The sequence below is a fragment of the Polyergus mexicanus genome, unplaced genomic scaffold (assembly GCF_030449975.1).
Source record: "Polyergus mexicanus isolate NDT 795.1 unplaced genomic scaffold, iyPolMexi1.0 SCAF_5, whole genome shotgun sequence".
Lineage (NCBI taxonomy): Eukaryota > Metazoa > Arthropoda > Insecta > Hymenoptera > Formicidae > Polyergus > Polyergus mexicanus.
The window spans coordinates 11759822-11777347 of NW_027223325.1; the positions used below are offsets into that span (position 1 = coordinate 11759822).

The following is a 17526-nucleotide window of genomic DNA, read 5'->3' on the forward strand; positions in this document are numbered from 1 at the left end:
GAACTCGGTGGGGGTGAAGAAATCAGTGGTCTTCAAGTCGAAGCTCGGGGTCCGTTTGGAAATTCGAAACAAGTTCGGGCATTTTGAACTACTTATAATTGAATTTAAAAAATCCATTACTACTCATTTTTACTGTTTTACTATTCATTTTTACTTTAGTTTATCCAATATTTCTAAAGTAACGAAAGTAACAAAAAACCAAGAAAAACAGTAGAAGTAGAAGTTTAAATTTTGTCTTTCTATAGAATGCTTTTATATATTTCTACATATTCTTTAAAGATATTCAAATTATGGAAATTTTCGTATATGGCTTATATATAATCTAATTCGAAATTTTCCAAAAACGCAATAAACGTATGTTTATAAGAAAATTTACTTGTCAAGCGACGCGGTAGCGTCGCGACGCCAGGTACATAAAAAAAATTTCTTTTTGACTTGTCAACAGTTTTGCCTATTATCATTTCCTCGTACGGATGACACGATTATGAGATACAGTCGAACTTTGAAGATCACTGATTTAGAAAGATAATCCATGAAGATCGGGACCACATGGCATCAAACACGCATATACTTTCTCAGATAGAATATAATCTTGTTTATAATTCTCTCTCCTTCTTTCTTTTCGGCATTATCTTGTGACCCAAACTAATTTATAAAAACAGAACCAATCGTTTTGTGAATAGAAAATATACTTTATCATTAATTTTGGTATTTAATTTTCAAGTTGCTTACATTATTTTTCATATAACATGCAAAATATCCATATTCTTTAAAATTATAAGTTCTCAGATATATATATATATATATATATATATATAAAATCAAGATATATTAATAATAGAACTCTCTCCGTTGTTAGCTCTATTATAAACGTTTGGATTGTATATTTTTAAATTCCTCTCTGCTTAAAATATTGTAAAATATAGGCAAAATAGATAAATTAGCATATGTAGAAGGAAAAACAATTTCTATGTTTTATTATCCGGAATAAGATAGAATATATCTCCTTTGATTATTATTAACAAACATACACACATACCGTGTAAATCATCAATTTCTCACGGAATACGCTTGTGACTAGATTATTATTTATACAATTTTCTATTCGTTTAATCTCGCTTCAACGGACGACTTCTGTAGTAAAGAGCGGAGAACATGATGCTGGAGCTCAGTAACACTGAGATGATAAAATTTCCCAGCAATAATACATCGGCAGAGTCCATCCATATCGTGAATACCCTCGCTGAAATATAATATTTATTATATTTGATTCACATTTCCGCAAATTATACTGCACGCATAAAACTGGAAACTTACTCAAGTTCGTGAAGGCAGATATAAACCAGGTGAGGGGCGACACCGACTCTGCGTTTCTAGCGCGAAGTATAGCCAATAATTGAACGATTTTACTGGAAGCGGAGATCGGAGTGCACATAGGCTAAAAAGTAAAATGTGCATTTTTCGCGTTAGACGTTTTTAGAATAATAATTTAAAATATTCATATTTACAAGAAAAAAATTAGCGACGTATTTAGCGTTGTACACTAACCGCTAGAAGTGTAAGTACGATTTTCGGAACAATTTCCAACAGCAAACAAGCGCTCAACGCAAAGTATATAACGGCACATAAAAAGGACCAAACGTTGATCCTATTCAAATATTTCAATACGAGAAATATCAATATATATTCTTGCATTAATATTATCGGATACTCTAGATATGATAGCACCGAGTATCCATTTGTATAATTATAACTAGTCATCACAGTATAACTGAAAAAAGAGAAATAACGTTGATTGATTATTTGCGAGAAATGAGAGATTTGCAGTCGTTGCGAAATATTACCTCGTCAATTCTAAGAATAATCCTAGGGTGGACATTTCGTCGGCTGATTTCACAGAAACCAGTTTTAATATCTGCGGAATTTTCAATATGAAACACATGCCTATCGTTATCAGGCTCAACAAATCCGCAAATTGTTGCAACAGTGTCATTTTTGCGCTTTTTTTTTGTTACTACAAAAATTTTAAAAATTAAACTATGATAATTTCTAATTATCTAATCTCTTTGTAAATAAGTCGGTAATTGGGCGCACACATTTCGGCTTCTATAGTATCGCGTTTTGTGAAACATATGTTTATAAGAGAATCCGTGCGAAATGGTCACTCATCTGCCATATTTTATATTACAAGAATCACAATTTGTTACGTCAAAAGAGAGAAAGTTACAAAAATAGATCGCACTGACATGAATTATAAATATATTTTTCTTATGCCGATATTACTATTCGTTGCAGTAATTGCAGATCATTGTGTATATTTTTGTCAATGATATCGCAACGAATTTTGATACATTGATCACATTTTTATGTCATATAATACCTTTTTATTGTTGATTACTCCGAGAGCGAACGCGCGCGCGCGCCCGTCTTACTCAGGGTACGCTTATCGCGATATTTGACACCTGTCTATTCTAGAATGTGGTGAGAGCTTGCCATCCTACTCTACTCTGCCACTTGTACAAGTCAACCAAATACGTGTAAAGCATCGCATCGAGCGAATCGCAAGCTTTTTCGAGCGTCGCGGACTCGCGTCTCGCGGATCACCAAGGTCAGCCTTACACTATAGCTTCTTCACTATCACCCCACGCTTTATAATCACCTTATTATTATTACGCTGTTATATTGTAACCCTCTCTCCCTCTCGTGATACACTCACACACTATTTAGAAAGAACGATTACAGGAACTATCGCTTGTGCGGTACGTTAATATTACAGATTACTGTATTATCGATAATCTATCACAAATACCGATGGTCTTATCTTAGAATTCTGTAATATTTTTCAATCGGCCAGGAAATTCTACATGTAAAATATAAAAACACAAGATGACCTTGACAACATAATGCTTGTTTAGATTTCCGATATCATATCGATTTTGACGCTATTTAACAGTATTATTTTTTATGAATAACAAAATTTCGATATTACTCACTATTTTTTCATGCTCTTACTGTCGGATAATTTTTTTTTTCAAAGAGATCTTTCTAATAAAGTGTATATGATAAAAATTTTTATTTTGCTGCTAATGATGCTGTAAAGTTAGGACATTGATATGTATATTATATTGTCTTTCACTGTTTCAATTTACGTACGAGATTTATATAACCATGCAATTATTATCTCACTTCGATAAAGTCCCCTCATGTAAAAACAAATCCAACATTATCACGAATGTAAAATAATATTATAGCATAGAATCACAAAAAGAAAAAAAAAGTAGCGATTGTGGAAATAAATTTGGATCTCTGTTGTAATGGAAATTTTATATTGAGATTAGTTATCAATAATGTAATAATGCATTAATGATAATGAAAAATAGAACTTTAAATCGTTAAAATTTTATTCGATCAGAAATATTTTTATTTTTAATCAAATAAACCGAAGCCCATGTCATCGTCCTCAGACTCGGATTCCTCCTTCTTTTCTTCTTTCTTTTCCGCAGCAGCGTCGGCAGTAGCGGCTGCCGGAGCCGCTACAGCGGTGGCAGCAGCAACAAACTTGCTCGGATCCTACAAATAAGCAATTCCAGTTCTCTTAATAAATGCAACTAATAGTGTACAAAGAGATATTATATTATATCATGCTTATTATGTTCAGACTGCGTTTTCACGCGATATTTCAACCATGATCTTGACGCATCAATGGGTTCAACTATTTCTAGCTCTGATACGTGAACCAAGATCTTCAGACGCGTAATTTTTTCATCATTTTATTCGTTTTGAAAAATAAAAAATATAAGAATAATGTAATATATACGAAATCATACCTTGATGTATTCCTTGATAGTAGCAGCTTCTGCGAATTCGACGTCAGTAACAGCAGCAATAGCCAACAGATTTTTGAAACCATTTGCAATACTATGCGGTGCACTGGCGACCGTAGGATAACCAATTGATAAACAAACTGAAGCCAAGTTTGCAACTCCAACCATGAATTTTTCACGAAGATCTTCAGGTTTGATGTCTAGAATCTCAGGTGCAAAAATAGTACCAGAGTCATAAACCTGTTCGACTAATAATCCATAAGAGAATGGAGAAATGTTCAACATGTTCAAAAGAGTAGCTTCAGAAGCTCCCACTTTGTCACCAGGCTTGAGGATGTGTACATCATTCTGAAATTTGATATTACATTGTTACATTAGTAAAGCTCATAAAATAATAAATAAGAATATTAGATCTAACAGAAAATTACTCAATAAAAATACTTACTATAATTTCAATAGTACCCTTCGAAATTTTAGTTGGTATACTCAATGCTTGGAAGAAAGAGGTCTTTTCAGGACCAAGCCCTGTGTTTTGGGCTGGAATGATGACGCTTAAAGGTGCAATGGCTCCTGCTCTGGCAGGAGCGCGTACTTTATTTTCCAGCAATTTGTCTCTCACTTCAATCAAGTCCCCTCGTGTAAAAACAAATCCAACATTACCGCGAATGTGAGGTAATAACTTCTCCAGTGCCGCGTTACGTTCTATATGACCCCGAATTGCTTTTCTCATCATTGTATTTTTCCCCATCAGTACCACTGCATTTCCACGCAATGACATACGAATTTGTTGCATTTGTTTTGAGCCGACATTGTCCGCACCCACAATAAAGCATTTGGGATAATCGTCCAATAGTTGCTGATATATTTATAAAAAAGAAAATTTATTATATTTTATGTGCATATGTATGTGTATGTGTTGTATTTTATTATATATAGTTCAGACTGTGTCTTCACACAATATTTCAACCATGATCTTGATGTATTAGTGGGTTCAGCTATTTCTAGCTCTAATACGTGAACCAAGATCTTCAGACGCTTAATGTTTTCATCCTTAATTCAAAAGTAGTTAAAATATAATAATATATATACATATATATATTTATATACAATAAAAGCAATATCATAAATTATATCAAGTTTGCATATTCCATAAAATTAATCATTAGAAATTAATACATTTCCTACTCTTGGCGCACTTCAAAATAATTTATAATGTCTACATTCATATAATTTATGCATGTAAATGCAAAAAAAGATACTTACAACAAGTTTAGTGAAGTAATTTGACTTCCACGTTGTTTTGTCCTCCCTACCCATCGTGAAACGTGCGCAGGGATACCTTGCGGGAATTTAAGGACTGAAAATTATTTAAAATAAAAATCAAGATTATATTAATATATTAAAGAAGTAACGAAAACTAACGATGTTAATATTTAGTTCAGATTATAAATTCGTTCATGAAATACGAGGGCATTTCCACAAAGGAAATTGTGACCCCCCTCATATTTTCAGTGGCAGAGAGGTCTTTCATCATGGTTTAAAATCTCTTAAAATTCAACAAATAATAAGAAGAAAACGTATTTTTTATTATCCAAAACCACATGGTTTCATTAACCTCGCGACTGATATATAACTCTGTTTAAATATTTATTTAGTATATATTTTTTACTTTTATATAAAATAACATATATATATGCAGTATCTCTAATGACTGTAAGATAAGTAATTTAAAATATATAAATTTTACAACATATTACAGAAATAATACACGTTTCCTCAAACATACCTCAGCAAAGTTGAACGCAGTAATGGAGAATGATGAAGAAGGAAACGGAAGTTTCAGAATAAGTTAAATGTGGCCAAACTTAGGGCAATTGCACACAGGATCCAGCAATGTGCACACATAAAGCGACACGATAGCCAATCGAATTACAACTTATCCAAAAACGAAAAGTTGATTGGCTTGCACGTCGCTTCTTGTCTCGCGTAATGGCTCTTGCAGCCAGCGCGATGCGCGATATCCAATGAAAGCTTTATTTTTTCGGAAAAGCAGAGCTCTCATTGGATATCGCGCACGCGTCATCGCTCATTGCGTCTTGCGTCCAGTGTGCGAGAGCCATAACGCGTTGACGCGCTGCGTGCATCTGCAATACGTGAAAACGTTTTAATCGAATAAAGGCCATCCGTCTATGTATTGTATGTCTATGGCTACGGTAGGTAAGACGCTAGAATGCTTCGAAGTATTTGATTGACCAATCAGAATAAAAAGATCAAAGATTTTTTTATCCTGATTATCCAGGTTTTTCTGGGTGTTTTAATAAGATTGACTACGAAAAATTAAAACATACTTTAGAAGCAAATAAAATTTCTGTAAAGATTTTTTTCTCTCATAAAGAATTTATTTTGCAAAGTTGCGAGTCTTCTTACTCTTTTTTTGTTTTTAAATCGATTTTAGAAAGATTGAATTTTTCATACTAGAAACGTTCGTTTATTCGAGATTAATTTTTATTACATTTTGATGCTAGATCATATATAGAAGAAGAAGAAGAAGAAGAAGAAGAAGAAAAAAAAACATCTCAAAGAGAGTGCTACACAAGAGACACTCTCGCTATACAATATTAATTATGTATATACTATGCATACAACATCCATGTCACAAAATTCAATTCCTATGACTAATATAATCTTCAATATAATTCATTACTAATAAATGTGGAACAGTTTGAAATAGAAAAATAAATTAAATTTTGATCATGGATTATTTGATTACTATGTACAATTTTCAATGTTGTAATATATATATTGGTCTTTTCTAATCTGTTTCTAAAGATGTGTATATCGATAATATTATTATTACTTCTTTATTGTATTACCACAATGCCATGAATGCTAACTCTTATATTACTCTCTATCATATATAAAAAACATCTGTATATTATATATTATATGAATCACTTTTCAATAATAAGATTAGAATCGAAATAGACAATTATTTTTAAGCCAAACTTTTAGATGCTATAATTATAATAGACAATTAATAAAAATTAATGTGAAAACGATGATAAATAAAGAAATAATCATTCAAATGCCGTCTTGATATACAATGTATCGGATGATCAATAATATAAATTACATATGAGGATGCCATTAAGTGACTGTCTTGCAAAAATATAAATTGCAAGTCAAATTATATTGCAAGCTATGTCAAAATAATGTATGTACTATACCGGCTCGTTTTCCGGTAAGTCTAAAATCTCCCCGACGAATTCTGCCACATTTGTGTCCTTCTGAGCATGTTCCTTAATAAAGTTAAGTTCTAACAATTGACTGTAATTTGGACGGGCAGTGTAATTCTTCATTAGACTGAAAACAAAAAGGATTATACATGCAAATATCCATATGCTATTTGAAATAAGAAATCATCTTATTGTATCATCATTTACCACTTATTGATAAATTCCTCAAACGAAGGAGAGAATTTGTCAGCAGGTAATTTTGGAGCGTCATCCTTCACTACTTGTTTCAGTTGCTCGAACGGCGTGCCCCAGGATTCGTATGGAAATTTACCAGTGGCTAATTCAACAAGGGAAATTCCTAATGACCAGACATCGGATCTGATGTCGTACTGCGACGGGTTACCCGATGGGTCTATCCTTTCTGGCTACAAAAAAAGATAATGGTGGAGAATGTATTGAGAGAACACTGATGGAATCTTTCAAAGAATAAGATTCTACAGCTACATACAGCCATGTATGGTTTACATCCAGCATCAATAGTCTTGGCAACTGAGTCCACGAGGTAACCAGATATACCAAAATCGCAAATTTTTACCTCACCTTTCCGATTAATTAGAATATTGCTAGGCTTAACATCTCTATGAATTACCCGTAATTGTGAGTAGAGGTAATGTAATGCGCTTACTACCTGCAAGTATTAGTGTAAGAATATACGTGTTTTGTACTTTTAAAGAGTTTACAGAAATTAAAATAAATTAATAACATAAAAGAAAGCAAAAGAAAATCACATTATTCTGTAACATTAGTGAATGTTTAAATATGACTAATATATGTACCGCAAAAGCCACTTTTCCTAAAATGTCTTCAGGAATGGCACAACTATGTTTATATACTTTTGTATAAAATTTGTCAAGGCTCATATCCATCACTTCCATGCATATCCATACATCTCCCTCTCGGAATAAGGCTCCATAAAATTGTACTGTATAGGAACATGCTGAGCTACGCATGGAAATGTCTAAATCCATAAGCAGACGCTTTTGTTCTTGCGTATTAACAGTTGCAGTTATTCTCTATAAATAAATGTCAGTTGTACATTCTTTTTTTAAAATAACTATATTGTCTTATATATCAAAACTACAATTATTATAATATTACCTTGACAGCCATAATAGTACCACTCTGTTTATGTCGCATTTTATCAACAATTCCATATGCTCCACGACCAAGGACGCAAAGGGTTTCTAAATCATCCGCTTCAACAACAAATGTTTTTTCATCTATTGTAATAGTAGTCCGTTTATCTAAATTCCTTGGTGGTGTCCTAAAGAAAGAATAAACTCACAAAATATAAATAGGAAAAATACGTTTGTTTCTTGAAATACATCATGTGTATAAAAGTTACTTTTTTCAAATATTATTTATATCTTTTTTTAAATTTTTAATAACAAATATCACATAACAAGTACAAAGGTCTTGTATATAGATATAACAGACAGTAACATCGCTATGTTCGATAAAAGTACCGTCACAATTTTACATACACTGGTGCGGGCGCTTCGTCGGAGACCTGCAGTTTCAGATTACGTTTTCCACGACGTAGAGCCATGGTGTCGAGCTGCAATCGATCAATCAAGGCGTTCGCGCGAATTTGGCAGTGTTCCAGAAGAAAGTCAAAAACAATTCATGGCCGTTGAAGGGCACAACGCATACGCGATCTGAAAAGGTAAGATGAAACGCTGAACTTGACATTCGATGCCCGTCCGAGGATTCGGGGATAGACGGACGTTCGTGAGATGTTTAGGTTATCCCGCGGGATTAGAAGTTGGCACGCGACATCGAAACGTAATCCTCGCATCGCCACGAGGAGACGTATATCGCTTCGTTAAGGTCTACATACTCTGTGAAAAACATCACGCTTTGCCTCGATAGAATCGCTACACGAGAGATATCCGTACTCTTATCGCACTCCGCGCTTGCCCATATATGAAGTTTTCAACAAACTTAAACTACACCGTCCCTGAAGTTGGTCGCGGGAAAACCGCAGTTTTGCAACGGTAAATTTGAAAATCGCGTTCCGTTAAATTTGAAAATCGCGCAAACCGCGTTCGCGATATAATTAGCATTTTTCATCCATAAAGATCTGAATGTATCTTAGAAGTGATATAAATAATCTTAAATAAGAAAGAATATAAAACGTGAAAAAGCTGATCAAATATATTTCATTCCACAATTATGTGCGATTCGATAATTATCTAGGAAACTTTTTTTATATGTAACTAGTACACGCACTGTTTGTATAGAGAAATTTTTTATATTTGGTTGATGAGTTGAGGATTGACTAATCAATTTTTGATTGACCAATCAAAAAAGATAAGGATTTTTTTCGATTAATCAATAAAATAATTTGAATAAGGTTTTATAATTTCAAATGAAATCCATTTGTTTTGCTTGTATTTCTTAGAATTTTTTATACTTGAAATGAAATAAATATATATTCGGATGTTGCAGAGAAAGAAAGAGAGAAAGAGAAAACGAGAGCGAAGAGAATCTGAGTATAAAAACTACAAACAAAACGAACAGACCTATATAACTGTTTAGTATCAGAAATTTTCAAATGAGTTGACTTAAAAAAAAAATATATATATATATATATATATATATATATATATATATATATATATATACATAGATTTTGTTTTGAATATATACCTATTGGAAGGACCATGACCTATAACTGATTTTCGCTGTTCCAACATATATCTGTACTCTATATCTTTGTATGTTTATTTACTACACTATACATGCGTCAATTATTTTTCTACGAATTTAATTGGACTATGTCTACGCTGATCCAAAAATGACATGATCACCGATGAAGCGCATAAATAATTTTAAAGTCAAGCATAAGATGGAGTCGACTAGAGCAGACTCGATTTTTTATTGACTGGCTGTTTCTTTTTGGTCAAAAATGGCGAGATCAAGAAATATTGAGTCTTCGATTATTTGTATTACAAACTGATATATAGTAACAAAATCCTCATTTGAATTCCATTTTTTGATTGTCGACGCTAATTACGAAGCAATGATGTATAATTCTATAAGTTATACATCATTAATGATTATATTTTTTTAAATAAGTCAATTTTGGCTATTTTCGGTTTGTTATAACACAAATTAGAGAAAACGCGGTGTTACGAGTAAAAAAATTATCACTAATAATATGAGCATCTATGAAATAATGTTGATTCATCAAGGATAATAATGCCTATTTATCAAGGATAATATATTTTTTTATTATGAATTAACAAATATTTTTAATTTTATTCGACATACTCTTATAATATTTCAAGCCATGTTTAGAAAAAAATATTCCATATAAAAATTATTACACATTATTCATATAAAATATAAATAAATGTGCATAGTAGCAATAATGTAAATTAATAATGTTACGATATATTAATACATATTCTAAATATGGCCATCACGATTTTTTATAAACATCTATTTATATAAAAGAGTATTTCGAGTTTAAACATATTTCAATCATCAAAACTTAGACTTCACCATTCAACAATTTTTTATCAAATAAAAATTCTCCCAACTGTCCGTGCGCTTGCATCATTTTCCCTAAAGTCGAGATTTTACCTGCGAGGTCGCGTTGTCCTTTATGTTGTTCCTCTAAGAAATCTGTAGTGAGGTAGTCCACCAACTGTAAAAAATCAGGTTGACAGTGAATATTATTTTCTACACAAAATCAATTTTTCTGCTTTGATCATAATACTCACGTGATAATCATTGAAAGAATTTGTATTATTTTCGCAATTTATGATAATATCGCGGATACTACGAGTGACTTGCGCTTCTAATTTTAAAGCATCAGTGAGAGCTTCTTCTCCGCTGTTCCATTCTTGGCGTATCGGATACGTATTGTTGCTAGTCTGTATTAAACAAAAAAAAATCATGTTATTTAAAATCTGTAATATTATTTAAATTTATTTTTTCATGATTTCGTCTTAAAATATTCGTCTAGCGCCTGCAAAAAAAATACTTACCAAGGGAAACTTGAGAAGTTTGCTAACATCATTTGTAAGTTGTCCACGCATTAGCAAATATTCGATGATCTTTATTGCGTGCTCCCTCTCTTCGCCTGCGCTTTCAAGGAAGAATTTGCTAAAGCCTGGGCGATTAATAGTATCGCGTGCAAAGTGAGCGCCCTATAAAAACATATTACATGTATATGTAATATAAATTGTTTTTACATTAATTTAATAAATTATAGCGATTGTATATCAGGGATTAAAACAATATATAAATAAATTAAGATTTATGTACCATTGCGAGATATCTCATAGAAGCTTCGATTTCGATTTTGACTTGAGATTCCATGACTTTTATGCATGGATCAACCATATCTATCCATGATCTTGGTATATCAGCAAGTTTAAGTGTACCTAAAAAGGAGTAAAGTGAAAATTTTGTTTAATTATTATGAATTATTATATAAATAAGACTGCATAATAATCATTGCTTATGATAAAATTTTCATTATATTGTGTAATAATCCATCTTCAATAGATAACAAGAACATTCTATTATTTGTTATTTTATCAATATATTATCAAAAAATGAAATGCTTTATCAGTTCGTGACAGATCAGTCATACTGCCGATAACATCTTTATATAAAGATAAAGTTTTATTTAATTAAGATAAAAGAGACAAAATTGTTATTACAAAAGTAAAAATTTTTATTATATGAGACTTTTATTTATGATTGTACATATAAATGTATTTATAAAATGTAGATTATCCAAAATCATTATTTATTATTAATGCTTATATTAAAATATCTAAAATTTTAATGTATGTTATAAAATGTAATGTAATAAAATGTATGTTAAAAAATTGATTTGAGATATTAGTTATATGTATAATTAAATATGTATGTATAATATTTTTATATTACAATTAAATCTTTTCTTACATATAGTTGTATTATAGAATATATAAACGAATATTAGAACAATGATTACTAATTATAAAAAAATTACTGAAACCAGTGTATAAAAAATTTTATAGGTGAAAAAGGATTTATTTTTTATTAACGTATATCAGATATACATGCCACACAACTTTTCATTAAAAATTATCTTTATAAAACAAGATGATCAGTGTGATGAAGAGATTTAATTTTCTGATATATCATACATGTGTGATAAGTATTAATTACATATATGATCTTTTTTTTGTTAACAATCTATAAAGAAAAATTTTTTCTAAATGACTGATAGGGAACTGCAATATGAAATTTTAAAATTAAATTTTACATTTTATATGTACAAATATATTATACTTTTCATTTTATATATATTATGTATATATGTAGAAATTTATTATATTATATAAGGAAATTGAAAATTGTATCAATTGTACAAAAAGCATAAGCAAGAATGTTTTTTTTTTATTTTTCTCTTTATGTGTATAAAATAGTAAATTATCCTTCGTTTAAATAAATACATAGCAAAATGAAATGAAGAGAATGGGTTATTGCGTGTTCTCTCTCTTTTACTTTACACAAATATTCATATAAAACCAATTGTCGACTTACATTATATTTATCAAGTTCTATATAATATTTGAAATATGTATATACGCATATTGTTACAAGCCAGGGAACAAAGCTCATGCAACTGCGTACTTGAGTGATCATATAGTCACATCGTTATCATATACTGATAATGACAATGATGTTGATTTCCTGTAACTGATGTTCTCTAGCAATTCTAGCTTAATCCTCATTTCTATTTCGTAGAGAGATAAATACTGAATCAGGTCATAAAAATAGAATTTGATAAAATCGTGTAATCCGTACATAAAAATTATACAGATATGAATAATGAAATATGGTAAATTATTTTGAGATATATGTTATAAAGAGTAAATGCGTTATTACTGACTTTGAAAATGAATGTAACTGCAAGAGAGAGATTATATGTTATTAAAATATATTTGCATTGATTCTTTAATTTATTATAAAAATGAAAAAGATTTTGTTAATTATTATAATTAAGTATATTTATATACTGTCCTTGCAATTAAGCTTTGATAAATTAAATCCAACACATTAGCATTTCATAATCTAATATGCAGTTAATTTATGATGTATATGCGTCATAGACATTTCATCACTTGCTCAGTCAATTGCGCAAGGCTTTGTTAAAGTGACAAACATCGTCCGATATGGATAAATCAGAAAGGGTCAAAGACTATTCTTCAAATTATAATACTTATATTTTATCGATTTTTGCTCTTCTAATGAGAATACGAATGACTTATTAATGTATTAATAATATACACTTGATAAAACAATCTAAAGTTGCAGTATTAACATTTTATAGCATATACAAAATTAAATGCTTTGGCAAATAGTAGTTTTAAAATGAAAAGTCTCATAAATTAACATGATTGAAATTTTTATACGTATATGCATACGTTATGAAAATATTGATCAAATTGTTAGAGCAGATTTTCGATTTTCTGTTACAGAAACTCACGTTTGTGCAAAATATTTACGACAAATGATAATAAATTCCTTTTACTACTAATGAGTCTTGATACCAGAGAAATAAACATTCATCATTCAATATTTTGATCAATTGAAAGAGCTTGGATAACATCTAGAGATTGCCGAATCAAAATAAACTATTATAATTGTCGCGTTGGCTGTATATGTAGTATCCTATTTCCTCTGAAGTAAATATGGAATGCTTCGTACAAACTCAGTATTCTTTTTTTTTTTTGTACCTGATTCCGAAGTTGGGACAGGAAGAATGAAAAATTATGATGACTAATACAACGAAATCATGTTTTCCATATCGAAGAGGCGGAGAAAAGGAGATACGGGATAGTGTCGAATATCAACTCGAATGACGCCACGTTTCTACGTCTCGATGTGCGTGATACCGCGTGTCTGTAAATTAACTGTGTTGCAGAGAGGGGGATAGAACAAAGAAAGAGAAGGAAAGACATACAAAAGGAACATAAACAACATATATACAACTAATGCGCAATTCGCAATTGTTATACTTGTATAAATTATATATTTGTTTATAAATTTAAATTTGTGATATTTTGTCCGCGACGGACGGAAATAAGATGAAAATAAAATAATAACTTACACTTGAGCCCGTCTCCGAATGTACCGCTGACGCAGGCCAGGGCGATGAGGAAGGCGCAAAACAGCTTCATTGTTCGATTACTAAATCGGGTGAAGAGGTTATGTAGTTTCAGGAAAGCGAAAATAATGAATCGAGGAATCTGGCTGGCTGGATGGATGGATGCGTGGCGGATCGTTCGCCTCAGAAGCAACCTTTATACGCACTGGTATAGAAGGCTACTTTCGTCAGAGCTTTTAGATAAGAGAGTACGGCTGAACGCTTCTTACGCAGTCATCGATCACCCAACAATTGTCTGACGAACGCGCGACGTACGTACTTTAACCACGGACCACGAGGTGAAGCAGGGTGAAGAGGGAGAGATCCTTGGATTCTCTCCCATTCGTTTCCCGCCACCCTTCTCGCCTATCCGATGTGCGGCGCGCGCAGCGACTGCGCGTGCGCGTTGTCGCTCCATCCCTCCTATCATCAGCTGACTATGACTTCGTGAAAAGTGCTGTGTCTGCGGTGGGCAATGTTCATTGTTGGAGGAACGTCGAAGCGAGAGTATTCACGTTGCTTTCCATCGAACGTTGCGGACCGATCACGATAAGAGAAAGAGAGAGAGAGAGAGAGATATTCAAGAGAACTAACTCCGATAATACTACTTCCACAGACGTACGTAGATAAGAAAATATTATACGCGCCCGTCGAGGGCATTTCTTTCCTTCTTGTGTGTGGTGCGTGTGTGCACGACGCAAATGCTACGAACTTCGTCAAGCGCACGAATTTCGTCACTCGAACAATCACGCATACAAAGTATGTAAATTCTTCCTCGCGAAGATCTTTGATCGTTATCTCGTGATCAATCTACGAATGATCTCGAATTTGATCGTGATCCCGGTACTCTTTGAACTCCTCTGTTTTGCATTTGAGATTATAATCGTGACGCATATCATTATTTGTTTTTCTGCTTCGACTTCTTCCGAATAACGTCGTAAATAGAAACTTTTTCATATTATTTTCGTGTTATTCTCGTATTTATCTAATCGGAAAATATTTTTTATAAAGCGAGATAAATTCTAAGTAAGAAAAGTTAATATCCTTAAAGCTGAAAATTTCTTTTATCAGTTTCTGATATCTTTATACAGGATATATAGTTTAATCTATATCTATAAAGAGATGTAGATATAGTTTAATTTATAATTAATTTAGGAGCACGAAACAGTCTATATAGATATGTTTGTGCCTATAGATTTATATTTTTCTTTTTGTTGTAATTTTTTATAATGTATTGAATTTCAGTAAAGATGTTGTTTTGGGGAATATTGTCTATCTTTCTGCTGACTGCCTCTGCAGAGTATTGTTACAGTGATGTCGAGAGTGCTTGCAGCACTAATCCTAAAAGTATGTGGATATTTATTGTACTATAAATTTTTCATAAGATAGAACAATTTAATAATATTAAAGAAATATTGTGTTTATATCATTCTGTTGAACAGAATAAAATTTTAATGTAAAAAAAATGCATGATTTTTGATTTGTATAAAAAATTAACTGTAATTCTTCAATGAAATTATATTTAGTTTTGAAAGAAGAACACATCCTTTCAGATGGCGGATTAATAACAAACTGTAATGCCCAATATGGAGCTATCAAAGAACATCAACCTGATCTACAAGCATTTGTAAATGCTAATATTGAAACGAGTTTCGAATTTTTGCTGATGTCCACACACTTCGGCAATTATGAAGCGCATCGAGAGGGATTTAAAGGATTGTATCGCAAACTTTCAGATCAATCATGGGCAGATGCAATAAATTTGATCAAATACATTGCAAAAAGAGGTGGTAGGATGGACTTTAATCAGCTGCCTCGCTTTAAGGAATCTGTAAATATCATCTATTTATTCTACTCGTCTTGTTTTTATGGAAAAAAAGGTGTTGATATTGATATTATCATTATTTACAGGTCAAGGACAGTAAAATTTTGGAGCTGACCGAATTGAATAGTCTTGCTAAAGCGCTCGATAGCGAGAAGCAACTTGCTAATGAAGCGTTACGTATCCATACTCAAGTGCAACATCACACAAAGAAGCAGGATGCAGATATCGCTAATTATATTGAGGAACACTTCACGGAATCATTGTCTGAACGTGTAAGAGACCTGGCAGGTCATTCAAATGACTTGAAAAAATTATTGGTTGAACGCGATCCATCTGTTTCCGTATTTTTGTTTGACGAATATCTTAAAAAAACTTTGTAAAAAAATGACTATATACAAGTGTAATTTAAAACACATATGCATATATATATTATATTTCAATTACAAAAATTATGATTGTTATTTTTATCTTTATTTTCATTGCTAAAGATCTTTTGTATGTAAAATGCAAGAATTAACTGCATATAGAAATTTATTTCTTATTTTCTGTATGTATACCACAATAATAGAATAAAGAATATATCTACACTCATTTTTTTCTTCCATCTCTTTCATAAATTATTTTTAACCAATATAATACAATACAGAACTATCTAGATCGATACCTAGTCACATTTGTAACAAAGCAAAATTTATTACATAGAATTTCTTAAGCATTTATTTTCAACAGATATGTCTAATCATATCACTCATAGTACAAAGTACAGGCACAGTGAATGCGTACATTGTTGAAATTCATTGTACAAATAATATATGTATTTTGAAACACTCAATGATTAAGATGTGATAATATAACATATACAATACAATTTCAAAATATGTAATAAAATTGCAATATTGGCGCCTCTAGCATGTTACAGTCGGGAAGGTTTACTGGTAGACACCGGTGTAAATATTGTAAATAATAAAATATATGTATATACGTATTTTATACATGTACAATTATTAAGGAAGACATTTTCTGCCAAAGACACTCATGACAGAATAATATTAAAAATATCCACCACTTATCACACATAATTGAAAAAGATTGATATTTGAATTAATTGAGCATTATTTATCAGTTGTAAGAAAAATAAATTGCGTCGTAGCAATAGTATCGCGTTAAATGTATTATGTTACTTTTTTGTCATCGATGATGTCTATGTATTTTAATTTAAAAAATTTTGTGCATTTCTACCTAGCATAATCAGACGTGTAAAATATATCTATTAGTAACACTAGCTTTGCATCAGAGTAAATTTATACTATAATTTTACTGACAGCTATAGATTGTAGGCAAGCATATAGGATATGTGTTCTTCACTATTATTGCACAATACAATATCAAAATCTACAGAGAACCGAATAAGTATAATATGTA

General features: G+C 31.4%; 5 protein-coding genes across 9 annotated transcripts; 1 reads left to right on the plus strand and 4 right to left on the minus strand.

Annotated features, from left to right (window-relative positions):
• Positions 1-950: 950 nt before the first annotated feature.
• LOC138933218 (solute carrier family 66 member 3) lies at positions 951-2730 on the minus strand. 2 transcript variants are annotated; one of them, XM_070295791.1, is made up of 5 exons: positions 2381-2730; positions 1845-2014; positions 1549-1771; positions 1318-1438; positions 951-1243 (listed from the first exon to the last, which is right to left on the minus strand). In XM_070295791.1, exons 2-5 carry the CDS (start codon positions 1991-1993, stop codon positions 1110-1112), a joined length of 627 nt encoding a protein of 208 aa, XP_070151892.1. In that variant the 5' UTR covers positions 1994-2014; positions 2381-2730; the 3' UTR covers positions 951-1109. The 2 variants fall into 2 exon arrangements, with proteins under 2 accessions (XP_070151892.1, XP_070151893.1); XM_070295792.1 differs by having other exon boundaries at positions 1845-1915; positions 2381-2725.
• Positions 2731-3383: 653 nt separating this feature from the next.
• On the minus strand, positions 3384-5711 carry LOC138933472 (large ribosomal subunit protein uL10-like). Its single transcript, XM_070296198.1, has 5 exons — positions 5611-5711; positions 5088-5181; positions 4270-4680; positions 3828-4172; positions 3384-3570 (listed from the first exon to the last, which is right to left on the minus strand). Exons 2-5 carry the CDS (start codon positions 5139-5141, stop codon positions 3427-3429), a joined length of 954 nt encoding a protein of 317 aa, XP_070152299.1. The 5' UTR covers positions 5142-5181; positions 5611-5711; the 3' UTR covers positions 3384-3426.
• Positions 5712-6303: 592 nt separating this feature from the next.
• Lic (dual specificity mitogen-activated protein kinase kinase lic) lies at positions 6304-9098 on the minus strand. 2 transcript variants are annotated; one of them, XM_070296596.1, is made up of 7 exons: positions 8961-9098; positions 8605-8778; positions 8219-8384; positions 7897-8133; positions 7569-7748; positions 7268-7485; positions 6304-7187 (listed from the first exon to the last, which is right to left on the minus strand). In XM_070296596.1, the coding sequence occupies exons 2-7, from the start codon at positions 8667-8669 to the stop codon at positions 7046-7048; spliced, it is 1008 nt and encodes a 335-aa protein (XP_070152697.1). In that variant the 5' UTR covers positions 8670-8778; positions 8961-9098; the 3' UTR covers positions 6304-7045. The 2 variants fall into 2 exon arrangements, with proteins under 2 accessions (XP_070152697.1, XP_070152698.1); XM_070296597.1 differs by having other exon boundaries at positions 8848-9098.
• Positions 9099-10331: 1233 nt separating this feature from the next.
• On the minus strand, positions 10332-14562 carry Fer1hch (Ferritin 1 heavy chain homologue). Its single transcript, XM_070296601.1, has 5 exons — positions 14244-14562; positions 11399-11517; positions 11119-11280; positions 10852-11004; positions 10332-10775 (listed from the first exon to the last, which is right to left on the minus strand). Exons 1-5 carry the CDS (start codon positions 14311-14313, stop codon positions 10620-10622), a joined length of 660 nt encoding a protein of 219 aa, XP_070152702.1. The 5' UTR covers positions 14314-14562; the 3' UTR covers positions 10332-10619.
• Positions 14563-14737: 175 nt separating this feature from the next.
• Fer2lch (Ferritin 2 light chain homologue) lies at positions 14738-16695 on the plus strand. Of its 3 annotated transcripts, none has more exons than XM_070296600.1 (4): positions 14738-14897; positions 15525-15626; positions 15806-16110; positions 16191-16695. In XM_070296600.1, exons 2-4 carry the CDS (start codon positions 15530-15532, stop codon positions 16482-16484), a joined length of 696 nt encoding a protein of 231 aa, XP_070152701.1. In that variant the 5' UTR covers positions 14738-14897; positions 15525-15529; the 3' UTR covers positions 16485-16695. The 3 variants fall into 3 exon arrangements, with proteins under 3 accessions (XP_070152701.1, XP_070152699.1, XP_070152700.1); XM_070296598.1 differs by lacking the exon at positions 14738-14897 and adding an exon at positions 14932-15038; XM_070296599.1 differs by lacking the exon at positions 14738-14897 and adding an exon at positions 14935-15038 and having other exon boundaries at positions 15833-16110.
• The last annotated feature ends 831 nt before the right edge of the window (positions 16696-17526 follow it).